The sequence below is a fragment of the Pipistrellus kuhlii genome, unplaced genomic scaffold, assembly GCF_014108245.1.
Source record: "Pipistrellus kuhlii isolate mPipKuh1 unplaced genomic scaffold, mPipKuh1.p scaffold_m20_p_7, whole genome shotgun sequence".
NCBI lineage: Eukaryota > Metazoa > Chordata > Mammalia > Chiroptera > Vespertilionidae > Pipistrellus > Pipistrellus kuhlii.
The window spans coordinates 62,765,494-62,783,525 of NW_023425573.1; the positions used below are offsets into that span (position 1 = coordinate 62,765,494).

The 18,032-nt window shown below is 36.8% G+C and overlaps 1 protein-coding gene across 1 annotated transcript in view; it reads left to right on the top strand.

Annotated features, from left to right (window-relative positions):
- LRP1B (LDL receptor related protein 1B) overlaps positions 1–18,032 on the top strand; it is a 1,573,107-nt gene that overhangs the window by 967,874 nt on the left and 587,201 nt on the right. The window contains exons 19-20 of the mRNA XM_036421500.2: positions 7,525–7,605; positions 8,757–8,924. Coding sequence (XP_036277393.2) covers positions 7,525–7,605; positions 8,757–8,924 — 249 coding nt within the window. The remainder of the gene's footprint in view (positions 1–7,524; positions 7,606–8,756; positions 8,925–18,032) is intronic.

Genomic DNA, 18,032 nt, shown 5'->3' on the forward strand with positions numbered 1-18,032 from the left:
ATACAAAGTATGTAAATAACCTCAAAAGCCAGCTAATTTATAAAATACGAATCTTGAGTACATGGTTTACTGAATTGTAAATTTATATAACTTATTTTTTAATAGTGGCTGTGTGCTTAACAAGTGACTCATAGAATCCTTGAAAATCTGAACCTCAGCTCTTGCAAGCTAGTGCAAAATACCTTCAATGCACCACTGGTGATGACCACGTTGTCCCATATTTGCTTTTAAAATGTAGCCACATTTTATAAAGTGTGTCTTTCATAGAGGAAGAACATTGAAGCTCAGTGGAGGACTGGAGGAATGTCAAGTAAGGGTAATAAAAGCAGCCTCTCTGACCCCCTCTCTGAATCTGCAGCTCTGTCATCCCCAGCAGGCATTTCTCAGAGCAGCAGAAAAGCTACATTTAAGTGTCTAGGCAGAGGTCCTTCACTCAATTCTCTTTTCCCTTGGTGTCCGCTGGAAACCAAAGGCCTAGGGACATCAAGGCTAGCAGGGGAGCCTGAGTGAGTTGCTGCATCACCAGGCATTGAAGTCTCAGAGCTACAGAGACACCTTCCCTGACCCAACCATTTTGTCACAGCAACACAATGACACAGACTCTGGGTGATAGCCCTTGACATAGAAACGTTGTTCTTAAATAATTGGATTAAATACATGTCGACAAGAGAATGGATGGTTGAGGGATAGCTGGAGAGTGGTCTGCCTGTATTTTTGCAGGGCTGGCTGAATTCAAGGCACCGCAAAACTCCTTGCAGACAAGCTGTGGAAACACAGTCATGGCCCTTTTGCTGAGCAATTACAAACATCCTTCTGGGGGAAAATGGATCTAGCAAATATAACTGTGTATGTTGTTTTGAACCAACTACTCACCTAAGTTTACTGTCATCTTACATATATGTTTTCTATCATGTTGTTTATCATGAGATTTCTAAAAAACTTTGCAAAAACACAGGTATTATACTCTTCCATTGCATTTTCATGATATATACTTATGGAAGCATTGTATCAGCAAAAAAAGTAGAGTTAGTTTGCTATGTCTTGTTTTTATTTTATTTATGAGCAAACAGTATATTTATAAATGCTGACAAAGTGTTTTAACACATTTATCCTAGAACTATTGTCAGAGACATACCGAAACTTCACCTCTCCACAGTTTTCAAATTTTCACTGATTTTTGAAATTAGGGCAATTTACTTACCCTCTTCCAGTCTTTATCAATCTTGTCTTCCATGTATGCCAAAATAACTGTCAATATTCAAAGATCAAAAATGGTTGATGCTTTATTATTTGATAAGTATCTTACTATGAAGATAATTTTTCCATTTACTAAGATTGAAAGCTTTATTTTTCACCCTCCAATATGACAATAATTATTTTCATAAAAAAAGGTATAAACCAAAGAAACAGAAGCTCTTTATCCTGCCTTTGTCCTACTGATTTATGCTTTGTATCACAGATGGTCTTTGTTCTGTTCCTTCTCACACCTTTATATTTAAACGTTATTATTATTTTTGTTTAAAATAGTCTGAAGGCTCCTGTTAAATTATCTTCTTAGTATTCTTGTAGGTATGTGCCATGCTTTTGCATTTGTCTTTTTACAGAGGGCTTCTGTACATATTTAATTAGGCTTTATCTGCAGAGAAGGGGGGAGTTAAGCAAGCCCTGGGAAAGTATATGGAAAGCCACAGCAGAAATTATTAAAAACAACTTTTAGTTCCTTGATCTATGTCAGCATTTCCCTAACCTCTTGCTTGAGGATAGCAGTCACCTGATGTGCTTGTTACTAATAAAGACATCCAAGTTCCACTGCTCCTCCCCGAAAGATTCCAATTCAGGTCTTAGAGTTCAGGAACCAGTATTTTGAGAACAATGCCTCATGTGATTCTTATGTTAAAACAAGACCTCACAATTTAAACTCTGTGATTTCAACATTCCCTACCAATTAGTATTTGTTAGACCCGCTGCAGCTAATTACCACAAGCATGATGGCTTTAAACAACGAGATTTTACTCTCACCTATCTGGAGGTCAGGAAGCCAAAACCGAGCTGTCAGCAGGGCTTGTTCTGAAAGCGCTAAGGGAGAATCCTCCTATGACTCTTCTGCTTCCATTGGCTTCTGGTGCTCCTTGCCTGTGGCATCCTGACTCCAAACTCTTTTTTTTTTTTTTTTTTTTTTTAATAAATATATTCTATTGATTTTTTTTACAGAGAGGAAGGGAGAGGGATAGAGAGTTAGAAACATCGATGAGAGAGAATCATTGATCAGCTGCCTCTTGCACACCCCCTACTGGGGATGTGCCCGCAACCAAGGTACATGCCCTTGCCCGGAATCGAATCTGGGACCTTTCAGTCTGCAGGCCAACACTCTACCCACTGAGCCAAACCAGTTTCAGCCTGACTGCAAACTCTTGCCTCTCACAATCTAGGACTGCTGGCTTCCAACTGCTTGCCTGCCTGCCAGCCTGATCATCCCCTAACCACTCCCCTGCCATACTCATTGATGCCTAACTGCTCCCCTATCAGCCTGTTTGCCCCTAACTGCCCTTCCCTGCAGGCCTGGTTGCCCCCAACTTCCTTCCTCTGCCAGCCTAGACACCCCTAACTTTCTTCCCTCCCCTGCAGGCTTGATCATCCCAACTGCCCTCCCTTGCAGGCCTGGTCCCTCCCAACTGCCCTCCCCTGCTGGCCATCTTGTGGTGACCATCTTGTGTCCACATGAGTGCAGGATCTTTGACCACATGGAGGCAGCCTTCTTGTTGTTAGTGATGGTCATTATTCTTTTATTAGATAGGATAGAGGCCTGGTGCACAAGTGGGGATCACCAAGTTTGTCCTGAAGGGTGTCCCATATCAGGATGGGGGTTACCTAGGGGTATAGGGTGGCCTGGGTAAGGGGCCTGTGATGGTTTTCAGACTGGCCACTCCCCCCTGCATCCCAAGAGGAAGCCCTGTTATCTTGGGTTTATTTAACTTCTACAATTGAAACTTTGTAGCCTTGAGTGAAGCTAAGCCGCCTGCTTGCTCTATGGTGGCAGCCATTTCTATTCAAATTTATTTATTGTCTATAATTCAAACTTTGTAGCCTTAAGCAGAGGCCTGGGCCGGCTAGGTTGTGCCAAAAGCTTGGCTTCCTCCATCTCTGGGGAAACCCAAGCCTCCATGCTGCTCACTAAGTGGCTGCAGCCATCTTGGTTGGGGATAATTTGCATACTCACTCCAAATTGGCTGGGGGTGTAGCAGAGTGATGGTTAATTTGCATGTTACTCTTTTATTAGATAGGATGCAAATCAGGATAAGATGAAATGTATAAAATCTAGATATTATATATCTATTTATACATGAGAAATGTTTGTGAAACATTTATATCAAAATTATGAATGAAAATCAATGATAGTAATGGGTATAAGGAATCCCAAAACATATCTGCACTAAAAGTCAACATGGAGTGTATAAGTAATTTGATAAAAATTGTTCTTAATGATAATATACTAATTTTAAAGGGTATAAATGTCCAGCATTTCTTATTTGTCTGCCATATTTCCAGAACTACTCACTAATTTCTCCTAATTCTTCTATTAGTCTCATTCTGCATACTCTCTGGGGTGGGTTTTTTTGGTTTCTTTTTTAATTTCAAAGTTTTGGTTACATATATTATATATCAGTGATTATTTGTTATATGTAATAATGATTATTTCCAAAAATTTTACTACTCCTTTCTTACACCTTATTGCAACTATTCTGAAATTCTTGTAGTTTCTCAAATATTTTATATACCCTGACTTCTGTGCCTTCAGAAATGCCATCTTTCTGGAATATCCTAAAAGCATTCCTTCCTCTCCTGTTTATCTGATTTAACTTGAGTATATCATTTATATCAGCTTGTATACACTTCTTCTGGGATACAATATCTAAGATTAGATGCTTCTGCTATTGTTTCAATAATACCTTATACTGACTATATCGTAATATAAATATGTATTGAAATAACTTGTTTAATTATAATAAATGCTTTTACCTACCAGACTGCAAGCACTCTGATAAATGAGTGTTGAACATTGAATTCCCAGTGCCTAATACTACTCATTTATTCATTCTTTCTATGTGACATATCTCTAAAAATTAGAACTCTATCTGCTCTAAAGTTCTCAAAATAGTTTGAATGAATAAAAGTTTGAAGTAGCTTTTCACTCTATTTTACAGAATAGGTAAATTAGAGATGTTAGGCACCTGCTCAAGGTCACAAATTAATCTACATATATAAAAGCCTAAGCAACCATCTGACCCTTCAACCATTTGATTAGTAGCTATGCTGTGCCCTGACCACCAGGGGTCAGACACTCAATGCAGGAGCTGCCAAGCTGTGGTGACTTGGTAGCTGCATTCCTGGATCACACACCCAGAACCAGATAGGATGTAGACTGATTCCAGGGTGTGTCACCCAAGAACCACCCTGTCATAATCCTGGACCCCTGGAGGATGTCAGAGACCTGGTTCCAGCCTGATTCCTGGAGGCCAGTCTGAGGGACCACACCAGTTTAAATCCATGTGTCTGGCCTCTAGTTAGTAATAAAGCCAGAATTTGAATTTATGTTTGCCTAATTACAAAGCCTATGTTCTCCATATACAACACTATATAAGATATATAAAATTAGGTTTTATGTAACAATGAAAGAGCAAAAAAATGAAGACAATTTGTGCTATACTGTTCTCTTATGATTTTCTCCAAAATTAATTTACTTATTGGATTTTTGAAGTGTGACCTATGTAAATACCAAATATTAACAGCCACAACTAGTATCAGTATCAATAAATGTTATATATATATTTTGTCAAAGGCTATATTCATATAACCTATGTGATTTTAAAGGGCATTGTTTCCCATAACTATATTTAATTACATATTGAATAGGTAAAAATCAGAATTAGATTTAATGGAAGGCATAAGCCATAGAAAGAATTAAATTTTTCACCTTTTTCAAAAAATTTATCTTTTTTTATGACTGTATTATCAACATGGTATAATGAAGAAATATTGTATGTTGGAATTAGTCAGATTTCACTCTTACACTTACTGTTTATGCAATATATCCTCAGCCAAGTTACACTGTATTTTTTTTTTTTTTTTTACAAAATGGGGTTAGCAATAACAATTCCTGGGCTGTTGGTTATAATGTAGGTAACAGTTATATGTGGCTAACCTAGTACATCATATTTGATAAATAATAATACATAATATATTATAGTCTCTTTTAGGATTACACTCTTCTAACCTAGGAACCTTATAATGTTCCTACCTTCCTATTTATTTTAATTTGAATCTCCACATACTTAATCATGAGGGTAAAATTCATACATATAGAATACCAACTAATACTTTCAAATCTATGACAACTGGATTTTGAGACTTCAGTAATATGTTACTTAGAATTATCCATTTTGTGGTCAAGGAGGAACAAGTAAGAAAATTCTTAAGGCTTAAATGAGCTGACACAGGAAAGAAACATAAATTGGATCTGAAAATTACCTCACTGGGAAACATTCTTCTAAGCTTTGTATACTTGATGAATATAAGTACTATACCAACCATGATTGCCCTTGAGAGAGAGGGAAAATTGTTGTAATTTACATAATAGCATACATATAACCTGGCAATAAATTTTAAGTGAAAGATATAATAAACAAATTGAGCACACTACCTACAAAAATAGAAGACTTTTTAACAGTCCATTAATCCATAATAAATATTTGATGAGGTTGAAGTAACTACAGAAATAAAGCATAGTTTTCTTGCTGTAATTGTAATGTGATAAAATGTAAGCCATTTTGGTTCATAATTTTTCTTTTGTCATAGTAAATCAGGTAATATTTTCAAGTATCCTGCAATTTGTGACCCAAGGAAAATCAAAGTTAAATATTTATGTAAAATCAAGAAAGAAAATATTACGTATAACATTAAAAATTTTGCCAAATACTCCATAAAAATTAATAATGGTATTTTATTAGAACAAGAATTCAGAAAAAAAACTGAAATATTTAGATACCATTTTTAACTTTTAAATTAGAAGAACAAGGGAGATAATAAATTTGTTTTAAGAACTTGGGTTTTGTTTTATTTTTAGGGGTAAACTATGTTATCATTAGACATCATTTCTCTGTCTCCATGAGGTACTAGTGATAGAATATGGAAGAATTATGAATATAGTATTTTCCAACATTAGTGAAAAGTTAGGGGCCCTATATTTAAATTTTCTGATAACTCTAGGTTTAATTTTTTATGGAATTCTTTATAAATAGTAAAATTATATAGTTTCTTTTTCTGAAAATCAGATATCATCATATCTTACAGTCTGCATTTAGTTGCTAACTCATTGAACCATAATTTGTAGATACTCTGTTTCATGTCCACTGTTCAGCTTCTAAACATTAGATATACTTATCAAAGGAAGAAAACATATTTGGGCAACATTCATGTTGATTTGTGACATAATAAAAAAAAATGTATTGGAAAGAAACGTGAAAATGTCCAAGGTATGATTTAATCAATATTTTTAAGAGAGTTATCTTTAGTTAACTGACAAGATAATGAAAACTTACATTTGTCAGAGGATTTGTTGGGTTGCCATATGATTTAGTCTATCCTTTGATATAGTCTTAGATCTCTACATATCAGTGATTGTCTCCTTACACCTATCTTTGCATAATACTCAAGCTCTAATCCCACTTTGTGGTATTCAGAAAGTTAAATTTATTCAAAATTCATATAATAATTAAACTAATATTATTGAGGTGCTTTGTTTTGTTTTCTCTTTCAATTTATGATGTTGACATTTCTCAGAGGCAAAGTTAGATCTAACTTTCATACTTTGGCTCTCTGTATTGAGAAAAGGCTTTTTTTTTTTTTAAACATATGCATGTGACTTTGTAGCATTGGAGCATAGAGCTTCACCCGGCTGTTACTCTCTGAGAGGAGGCTGAGTCCCTTGGTGCAGACAGTTGACATCTATTTGTTTTACTCACAGTATTCTGAATCCAAAAAGTCCTCAGCAGATGATTCTTCTTGGTTTTCAGTCACTGGAAAGTGCTCATTTAAAAGATATTAAATGTTTGTGTATTCTGCCAAAACCGGTTTGGCTCAGTGGTAGAGCATCGGTCTGCGCACTGAAGGCTCCTGGGTTCGATTCCGGTCAAGGGCATGTACCTTGGTTGAGGGCACATCCCTGGTAGGGGGTGTGCAAGAGGCAACTGGTCTGTTTCTCTTTCATCGACGTTTCTACAATAGCTTTCTATCTCTCTCCCTTCCTCTCTGTAAAAAAATCAATAAAATATATTAAATGTTTGTGTATCCTATGACCTCAAGAAGTCACTGTCACTATATGTGTTTATTTAATGTTTCCTCTGTAACGTTTGGGGGGGTGGGGGGAAACAGAAGTGGAGCTCTGACTAAGTTAACAAATGAGATACAGATGAAGTCAAGCACAGTCAATAACATCTTTCCTATTGGATGTGTTTATATCTTTCACAGAATTCCCAACTTGTGAGCCACTAAGTCAATTCATATGCAAAAGTGGAAGGTGCATTAGCAGCAAATGGCACTGCGACTCTGGCAAGTACCGAACATGCACTGTGCTGCACTGATGTGATTGGGGGCCTGGCTGTCTGTGCTGCCTCGCCTCCTTCAGAGGGAGGTGTGCAGAGTCAAGCACAATGGCTGGAGTGAGTGGTGAGAGGGCAGCTGGCGCAGGGATAGGGATTAGCATTAAGGATAATGGAGCTCGATATCTGTCCCCTGGGGCTATGATAGGCATTTGTTTTCAGTTATTATGCCGGACACAGTCTAAGTCTACAAACATGAAGGGAAAAGGGGACAATTGAATAAATGACCTGGACAATACAGGTTCCCCAAGGTATATATGAAAAAATGCTCTGTAACCCAGGATGGAGTAGTGTATAAATTACTTTATAATTATCCAGATGGTCTCAATTCTGTCACCTTGCTTTTTATGTTCAGAAGATTTTTTTCCCTTATACTCATTTGTATTATCATCCTAAATTATGCCAAATACAGTAAATGAATTAGATGTAATCAATGCATTCTCAGCTAATGATTTCAATATAACCTGTTTTCACTTTATATTGCTCTACCTTCCCTTTTGCAATAGATGCTAATAAAAAATATAAACCATTGCTAATGATAGTGTACAACAATTTCCCAGTGTAAATACACACTTAGGACCCAGTAGGACGGGAGGGTTACATAATGGCCCTCATGTTGGAGAATAGGGAATGAGGGATTGAATGGGAGATAATAAATTCTGATACAATATTCTGATATAATATTGTATCAGATACATGGGTATGGTAATCAAAATAATAACTTTCCACAATAATTATGCTGCTAATTATTTCATTTCATGAAATTCCTACAGTCACCATTGTTGTCCCACTTCATAATTATATCATGCTGCTTAGATTTAGTCAGTAAGTGGTTGATCAGTTCTGAGTGAAATAAAAATTAAGCTTCAATAGTCAAAGTCAGGATTCTTTCTCTTAATTTAGTAGTATCAAATTAGAAGTGAAACAATATAAAAAAGAAAATAATTTCCCACTGTTCATGGGAACTGTTGACCACCAATTTGGTGTGCCTTTCTTAATAACAAAAGAAAACTCCGAGGGGAATAACATTCATATATTTCATAATAAAACTTGTCTGCCTCCATCAGTTTTCACTGGGTTTGCATTGATGTTTCTCCCCAGATGATGACTGTGGGGATGGGAGTGATGAAGTTGGCTGTGTTCACTCCTGCCTCGATCATCAGTTCAGATGTTCCAGCGGCAGGTGCATCCCAGGCCATTGGGCCTGTGATGGTGACAATGACTGTGGAGACTTCAGTGATGAAACCCAAAGCAATTGTACCAAAGAAGGTTAGTCATTTTATGAATCTATGGAACCTCATTCTTAAGTTATATAACATTTGGATTATTTCAGAGTGAATATTATATAAAAACTAATGACTCAGTGCATGGATTCATATATAGTGAGAGGAAATTAATTATAATAGAAGGTGGCTGGCAGGGTAGGACTGGGGTCCCTTGGCCTAGCCTTCAGGGGTTGGGCCAAAATTGGCTCTCTAACATCCCCCAAAGTTCAAGAGGATACTCTGTGCAAAGTTGCTGTCTTACAGGGTGTGGATCGCAAACACAAGTGTGCAATAAGCCAGATTTGGGGCCAACAGTGCCCCAGCAACAACACAATCCGTGGTCAAAAGTGGAATTGCACAGCCCTGTGAGGAATTAGGATCCCTCCTCTCTAATTTCAGGGTGCATCACCAAGAACTTCCACTGCCAAGTCACTGCAGATCGGCAGCTCTTATATTGAGTGGTGGTCAATGCGTGTCATCGCAACCAGTTGGATGGTCAGACAATTAGCATGTTAGGAATATATATATATATATATATATATATATATATATATATATATTGCTTATCAGGGGGGAAAAATGTATATACTAGAGGCCCAGTGCATGAAAATCATGCACTGGAGGGGGGGTTCCTCAGCCTGGCCTGCCCCCTCTCACAGTCTTGGAGTCCTCAGGGGTGGGAGAAGACCAAGAGACCAGGGGAAGGTGATGTCCCATCTCACCTCTGCTGCTGCCACTGCCAGCAGCACAAGCCTCTGCCAGCCCTGTTTACTTGAGCCTCAGGTATCGAGTGGGCAGTCAACATCTGAGGCTTGCCTGCACCTCAGGCTGGCTCTGGGGGCTGGGAGTTGAAGGGACTAGGGAACTCCAGAGGCAGGTGTGTGGAGCAGCCAGACCTGCCTGGGCAGTCCCAGCCATGCCTGCCACCCCTGCAGGGCTGAGGAGAATGGGGGCTGCCATCTTGGGCCTATGGGTACTACCATCTTTAAGGACATGGCATTCAATTAGCATATTCTATTGGCTGTGGGTGCTGCAATCTTTGTGAGGGTGTGATGGTCAATTAGCATATCCCCTATTTATTAGATAGAATAGAACTGTGTGAAATAATGTGCTGATCTCTTTCCTTTCACTCTTTCCTTTCTCTGGTTTCTCACCTTAGTTCTTCCTTATACTTTAATCCCTTTTCTCTGGTCTTTGCTTCCTGCTTTCATTAAATGCTTTACTTTCATGCTTTACTTACTATATTTTAACCCTATCTCACTTCTAAATGACCAAACCCTAAATCTACCTCGAAAAGGAAAAAAAGAAAAGCAAACAAGAAAGGCATAAGTTTCCTTTTATTTCCACACCACATTTATTTCCTTAAGGTTTGAAATAATCCCCTATCAAAGGGTAATAGAGTCCAACTGACAGACTTTCTGGAAAGCTAGATCATGGAGGAAGATATCATGACCATGGCTTTCAGCATATCCATAGACAACTGGGTCTTATCATTTGCATGAGTTACTTTGCAAATGTGATGAACAATAAGGAAATATTAATAAATTAGAAATCTATTTTCCAAATAGAACAGTAAAAAACTACTAGACTGTCAAACATTTATATAATCAGTAACATTTGAAAGTAGAAATTATTTATCATTTCATTTATTCCACAAATATCCACTGAGAACTTTTTATGTGCCAGGTATTATGATTGGACTGAAAGGGTAGGTAAAAAGTGAGAAAACATGGTCCCTCTTCTGTTTTAAATTTATAACAGGCAAACAGACAGATTTATTTAAATGGCAGTGTTAAGAGAACCCTATACTATCCTATATAATAAAGAGGTAATATGCAAATTGACCTCTAACACACAAGATGGCTACCCCCATGTGGTCAAAGATGGCCACCCCCATGTGGATACAAGACTGCCACCACAGGCCAGCAGGCAGTTGGAAGGGACAAGGCTTGCAAGGGAAGGCAATTGGGGGGAACCAAGAATGCAGGGGAGGTTTATTATGAGTAACCAGGCCAGCAAAGGAGGGAAGTTGGGAGTGACTGGGCCTGCATGAAAGGGCAGTTGGGGATGGACCCAGGCCTGCAGGGGAAAGTAGTTGAGAGGGACCAGGCCTGCAGGGAAGACAGTTAGGGGTGACCAGGCCGAAGGGGAGGGCAATTAGGGGTGACAAGGCTTGCAGGGGAAGGCAGTTAGTGGCAAACAGGCTGACAGGGGAGTGGTTAGGGGATGATCAGGCTGACAGACATAAGTGGTTAGGGGCAATTAGGCAGGCATGCAGGCAAGTGGTTGGGAGCCAGCAGTCCTGGATTGTGAGAGCACTGGATTTGGGCCTAAACGGTCAGTCAGACATCCCTCGAGGGGTCCCAGATTGGACGGGGTGCAGGCTGGGCTGAGGGACCATATGATTTCTATATTTCATGCACTGGGCCTCTAGTCCCATATAAAAATCGACTGAATGGCGGAATGACCAGTCACTATGATGCACACTGATCATCAGGGGCCAGACGCTCAATTCAGGAGCTGCCCCCTGGTGGTCAGTGCTCTCCCACAGGGGAGTACTGCTGAGCCAGAAGCTGGGCTCATGGCTGGTGAGTGCAGCAGAGGTGGCGGGAGCCTCTCCTGCCTTTGCTGCAGTGCTAAAGATATCCAACTGACAGCTTAGGGCTGCTTTCCCCTACCACCCCAGGGAGAGGCCCTAAGTCGTCAATCAGAAATCCCCCGAGGGCTACCAGACTGTGAGAGGGAGCAGGCAGGGCTAAGGGACCTGCTGAGTGCATGAATTTTGTGCACCAGGCCTCTAGGGTGATCATAAGTAAGCAATCATTTTCAAAGTCTTTTTCCAAGGAGATATATCAGTCTTTTGTAAATATTTGACAACCTATAAAATAGAAAGTTTCTGAAATATTTTCTCTGTCTTGATTCCTTTTGTTTCTCTCTCTATTTATCCTTCTTTCCAACCCTCCCTCCTTCTCCTCAATATTTCATTATCGTATTATTTTATCTCTCAATTTAGTTGGTTCACTAGTATATATGAGTTACACTTTTTAAAAAAATGTCACATGGAAAAAGTGTATGAAAATATGTTTTTATATATTTCTTTGTATATTTGAAACATTCATCTGGGATGTGGTTGACATTTCATTGCTAAATTACATTTTGAATATAAAATGCATTTTCCCCTACCTCACAGATGTCTTTTAAGGATCCTCTTGAGGTGTACATCTGTGGCTGCTGGCACTGCCCCATAATATTCTGTAAAAGATAAATTGTCCCAAAGTTAATTTACTTTCATCTCAGACTTAAAATCCCATCCGTCTCATCAATGTCTATTTATCTCTAAGTTAAAATGCTCATTGCACATTAAGAAGTTTTGGAGAGATTGCTTTAGCCTCATGAGTATCTGAAGTGGGTGGCACATCCCCCTGTAGACTCTTTAGAGTTTTTTGGGGGTTTGAATTATCGTAGAATCAGTGACTATCTAATGTTAATGGCCTTCATCTGTAGTGCACTTCAATTTCACTAATAGATCACTATAAATGATGTACTATCCTTGCGAATGCCATGCATTTTTATACGATTATGGAAATACACTAAGGAAATGATCAAGATAATCTACTTGATTCTTGGACGTGTTTCAAGCAGAGGATGAGGAGAACTTCCTGAATTAATTTCTATTGATCAGGTTACAAATTGTACTAGGATCTCCTATAATTGGTAAATTCGGGTTATGTAATTGAAGAAAAGTTACAAGCTCAGATGACTTTGGTACAGGACAATTCAGGGTATTTCAAAAGGCACTTCAATACTTGTGTTCTTCGTTATTGTGATTGTATGTGCTGTCATAGACATTGAAAAGCATCTATGGCCCATCGACATGCTAAAGCTGAGCAGAATGCCATTTCGTTCATGCAGGGTTTGTGAGGCCATTGCCAGGTAAAGTAGAAAGTTGATGCAATTAGTCATGTAATCCAGCCCGCAAACCTCAGGCGGAAAGAAGAGCAGGGCCTTCTGGCTTGAGTTTCAACACTGGCTGTCAAAACTGATCAAATCCATTGCATAACTGCTCAGCACCTTGCTTTACACTCACTGCCTGGGGAAGCAGAGCATATGGTGTAGTTGTTTTCAACTCACATTGTTTTTCTTAAAATATACCTGAATTAATAGTAAGGGAACAAGAAAAACCAGGACATGGAACATTATGGATATAATTCCCACTTCAGAAAACTTTGAAATTTAAGTTTGATTCAATATTCTCTCTAAACTACTTTCAAAAAAAGAATTTCTATAGTGATCATCACTGTTTTCATCATCAGTATGGTGAATAAATGAAAAAAGTTCCCTCCAAAATTAACCTATACTTATCTCTTCCCTATTAAGGATGTGTTGCTTTTTCCTCTCACTTTCAAACTTCCTTGCTAGGTAAAAAAAAACACCACCACAATATCTCTAGAAAGTGCTATATTTTTGTAATTACTTTTGCATGTGTGAACAACCACTAGAAACAACAGTGGAATAGAAAGACAACATGGAGTAAGTGGATTCCTTCCTTTGTTTAAATGTCTGTTTCTCATTAATTTAGCTCTGGTTTCTTTTTTTATTCTGAATCCTTTGATTGGTATGTATTTCCATAATGACCCATTCATAAATCTAATGGGTAAATCATTTTTTTTCCAAATGGAAAAATAGGTGAGGCTGAACTTCAAAAATTTTGTATGAGGAATTTTCCTCTATAGATATTTCACTTGTAGGGATATCAAGAATAAAGTTAAAACAATCCAGTCTTTTGTTATAAGTCTTTAAGTCTCTGGCTGAAATGTTAAAAAAAAACATTTCTGGACACATGTCACATCTACAAAATATAGTTACATAGAATTAATCTTTTCTCATTGTTGACAGTTTGACTCATTTGAATTATGTAAACTTTCATTCTCATACTCTCAATCAAAAGCATTTCTGAAGCAAACACATGAAAATTGTTCAGTATCATTAGACAGTTATTCCCTCTGGACAATTTCCGTCTGAAATTGTTGTATAAATGTATCATCATGGAACTGATGGAGAGGGGAAAGATTTCCTTTAGAATAGATTTTGCCTCAATTTTGTAATTTATTCTAAATGGAACATAAATATGCCTCAAATAATTAGATTTTTCTTTGCTTTGAAGAAAGTAAAGATTTGTGGCCATTGTCTTTAATGCCTTTTGTTTGGCTGTCTGAAAGGGGATATTTACTGCCTACTACACTAGATGCATGAACTGGGTGATGCTGGAAAATGTGATCTCTTATTTATATTTATAAATAATATGCAAATTTAAAATTAAGTATGTATTGGCCTTCACTTATTATGTATTAATAATAATTTTAACAAGTACCCTAACAACCCATTAGCAGTTAAATGTATAGTATTATTAATATTCACTCTCATATATGCTCCCCTTTTTCTGCTGTTGATGTTTAACTTTGCTTCTGCTTTGGAAATTTCTCCTTTCTTTTAGAGCTCTATTCTCATCCCTTCATCATTTATTAATGTATTTTTTCACCTTACTAATTTCCTTGTTCCCAAATTTAATAAGGAAATGAAAATAACTTGCTTTGTAGTTTCATAATCAAGTACAATACTTATGCACAGTGAATGCTCAGTAAATAATTATTGAGAGTCTATATCTTGAAAAAAATATTTTATGCAAAGAACTCACTCTTTATTTGTTTTGTCTTATTTATCTTTTAACTTTTATCTGTTTCCTCACTTCACCTCCAAACCCTGGAGTTAGTTTTCATGAAGATGCACAAGATCTAGATACACTGATCTAGTCATGTGCATTTTCTTAATACAATGTAACTTATTTATCTAATAAATATTTGTAATTTCAATCCAAGATTTAATAAAATAAAATAGTATGTGTTTCTTATCTTTTATTATTTTCTTTGTTTAAGTCTTATCTGGAACAGTATACACTCATTAGTTGGTGACTCATTAGTTGACAAAAGCTTTACATTTGTTATTCCATTTAATCCTCACAATAAATTAAAATATTTGCCTATGATTACACAGTTGGAGCTTCAAACAAAGGGTATCTGCTCTTTTTATTTTTTAAATGCTTTTAGGAAGGGAAGAAGGGATTGAGGGAGGAGAGAGAGAGAGAGAGATCAGAATGCCCGCTACTGAGGAACAAGCCTGAAACCTGGCTCTGTGCTCTGACCAGAAATCAAACTGATGACCTTTTGGTGCATGGGATGAGGCTCAATCAACCCCGGAGCCCCACCCACTAGGGTGGGGTGTCTGCTCCTTATTCCTGTATCCAGATTTCTGCTTTTGCAGCAATTGCGTTTACTCTCACTTTTTTCTGATTTTCTATGAACTAACATTTACATGATTTCCAAATAATTACTACCTTGTTCGCAATTGCACACTCAATTTTTCTTTAAAATGGGAAAAGTAAGATTTTTTTTCATTTAAGATAGGCATTAATAAAATTTCCCAAAGGTCACTAGACGGGACCTGGGCCATTACATGCAATAATCACTGTAAGTCTGTCTGTCTCTTTTCTTTCTTTTTTTTCTTTTCCACAATTCTCCTTCACATATTGGATTCTTCACATATTGGAATAGCTGTAGACATTCACATAGAGAAAATTTTCTGGTGCCCAGAAATATGCTTGTCTGCTTTATGAATTTTACTTTATAGACTCAGAAAATTTAGGAAACTGGAAGATAATTGCAAGATCATTTAGTTCAGTTATTTTATAGTGCAGATGAGAAAAAGGTCTCAGGTAGATGAACCCATCTTTATGCAACAAAACATTATGTTACATCCTGGAAAGCGCTGGTAATGTTTTGTGTTAGAGATGTTGAGACAGAGATCTTTGATCCATAAATCATCTTCAGAAGGGATTTTGGAACCAAAAGATTATGCCAAGTTCTTTGAGGAACATCCAGTAAGGTCTGAAGTATTGCCAAACAAATAATAGTCTACCTAGGGAGGTTGAATCCACTCAGACAAGTACAGATATCAAAATCTGATTTGTAGCTGAAGACTTAGGTTACACATTTAAGCATGGAGGGAATGGAAATTTAAACCTAGCATCTTTTGACTTCCACTCTACTCCAGATCTCATCTCAGCTGAATCATAATATATTATAGCAGCACAGTATAATCCTAACCACATAGCAATAAATATTGGACACAAACTCAGTCATCTGTTTTGTTTCTCTTTCATGAAAATATTCTGAGATATTTTCTATTCATATTTGCTGAAACACACAATCAAAACAAACTGACCCTTATTTAAAAACTATTGGCTTTGAATTTGATGAAATTATGTTATGGTCTCAGCAAAATGAGATAATTATCTGTCCTACTTTTTTAGCAAAAAACATGGATTGTTTCCTGAATAGAATACATTTTAAAATAAATGTAAACTCTGTCTTGTTTTTGATAAATATAATATCTGTTTTCAATAAGATAGAAATTATCTGGCTTAAGTTTATTCTCTCACCAATTGGTTTATTTTCCTTAAGGAATGTTAATACCGAGATAGCAAAACAATGTTAATTATTAATAGAGTTAATCCAGAAGAAGCTTCCTTTTGTTCTACCAAACAAAATAGCTCCTTAAAAGTAATTTTAACCTTAATATTGCAAGCAACTTTTATATCAAGAGTAAAGAAAACAAAGACTTTTTGTTTTTGTTATTTTTGAGAATTTATGTTTCTAGCAGTGTAATTATCAGGAAAATTAAAAATAATCATATAAATAGAATTACAGATATTTAAAAATGAAATATTGGAAAATTGTTTATTAAAACAGGAAGAGGGACACAAGTCATTCTCATCTTTACTACACAGAAAATTAGTAATAGTTCTACACTTATTTCTAGATAAATTTCGCTTTTCTATTAAGACACACATGTTGTCAAAACCGGTTTGGCTCAATGGATAGAGCGTCGGCTTGGGGACTGAAGGGTCCCAGGTTCGATTCCGGTCAAGGGCATGTACCTTGGTTGCGGGCATATCCCCAGTAGGGGGTGTGCAAGAGGCAGCTGATCAATGACTGGCTCTCATTGATATTTCTAACTCTCTATCTCTCTCCCTTCCTCTCTGTACAAAATCAATAAAATATATATATATGTTTAAAAGACACACATGTTGACCCTAAATAGAGTAACATACCTTGTTTTATAAAAAAATATACTCAGTAACTAAAGTCAATAAGTAACAAGAACACCTACTTTTTAATGAAGAATCTCAGCCTGTTTTCTACTGTTTTAATAAAGCTGAAAAATAATGGCAAGAATAAATTGATTTTCATAGTCTTTAAATTCTGCTTCCTCATTCTCCATTTGCAGTTAATGACCAGTGAAATGATAGGACATTAGACGTTTAGCAGAAAATAAACAAATAAACAAACAAAAAAGAGGCAAAGCACATGGATAATCTACAAAATAATTCACTTATCAAAAGGAATGCCTATGCTTTTGAGAGGGAAAAGACAGAAGAAATTATATAAAACCTGGTTAGTAGTTAGATTATTTCATAGCCTATGTGAAAAGTCTGTCTTTGTTTCCTTATTTATGTGAAATATCTACTGAATTTTCACTTAGGTATTATATTCTGCAATGTGCTAATCACATTCATTCATTTTTTGCTAGGGAAACCATTTCAGTGTTATGTTGGCATTTGTGCACCATTAATTGATTGTTATTATCTGCATCCTAAACCTTTCCCCAAATAACTGCTACATAAAATAATCCACTTAAACCACCACAACCTTCCTGGCATGGAATATTCACTGGTATCAGAATCTTTCAGCATAGCACAGTTATTGCTGATATGCATGCACTTGAATCAGCTGTACTGTGAATCATAAACAGAATTTAGGACATTTTACACAGGGGTCACCAAATCTTTTCTGTAATGGCTCAGGTACTAAATATTTTAGTCTTTGCCTATTGCATTTATCAAGTCCACTGTTTTAGCACACACAAAAAAAGCTATATACTATATATCCTCAAATCATGATTGAGTTCCAATAAAATTTTATTTATAAAAAAAATGGTAGTGGACAAGAATTAGTATGCAGGTCATAGTTTGCTGGTTGACCCCTTATTAAAAAAA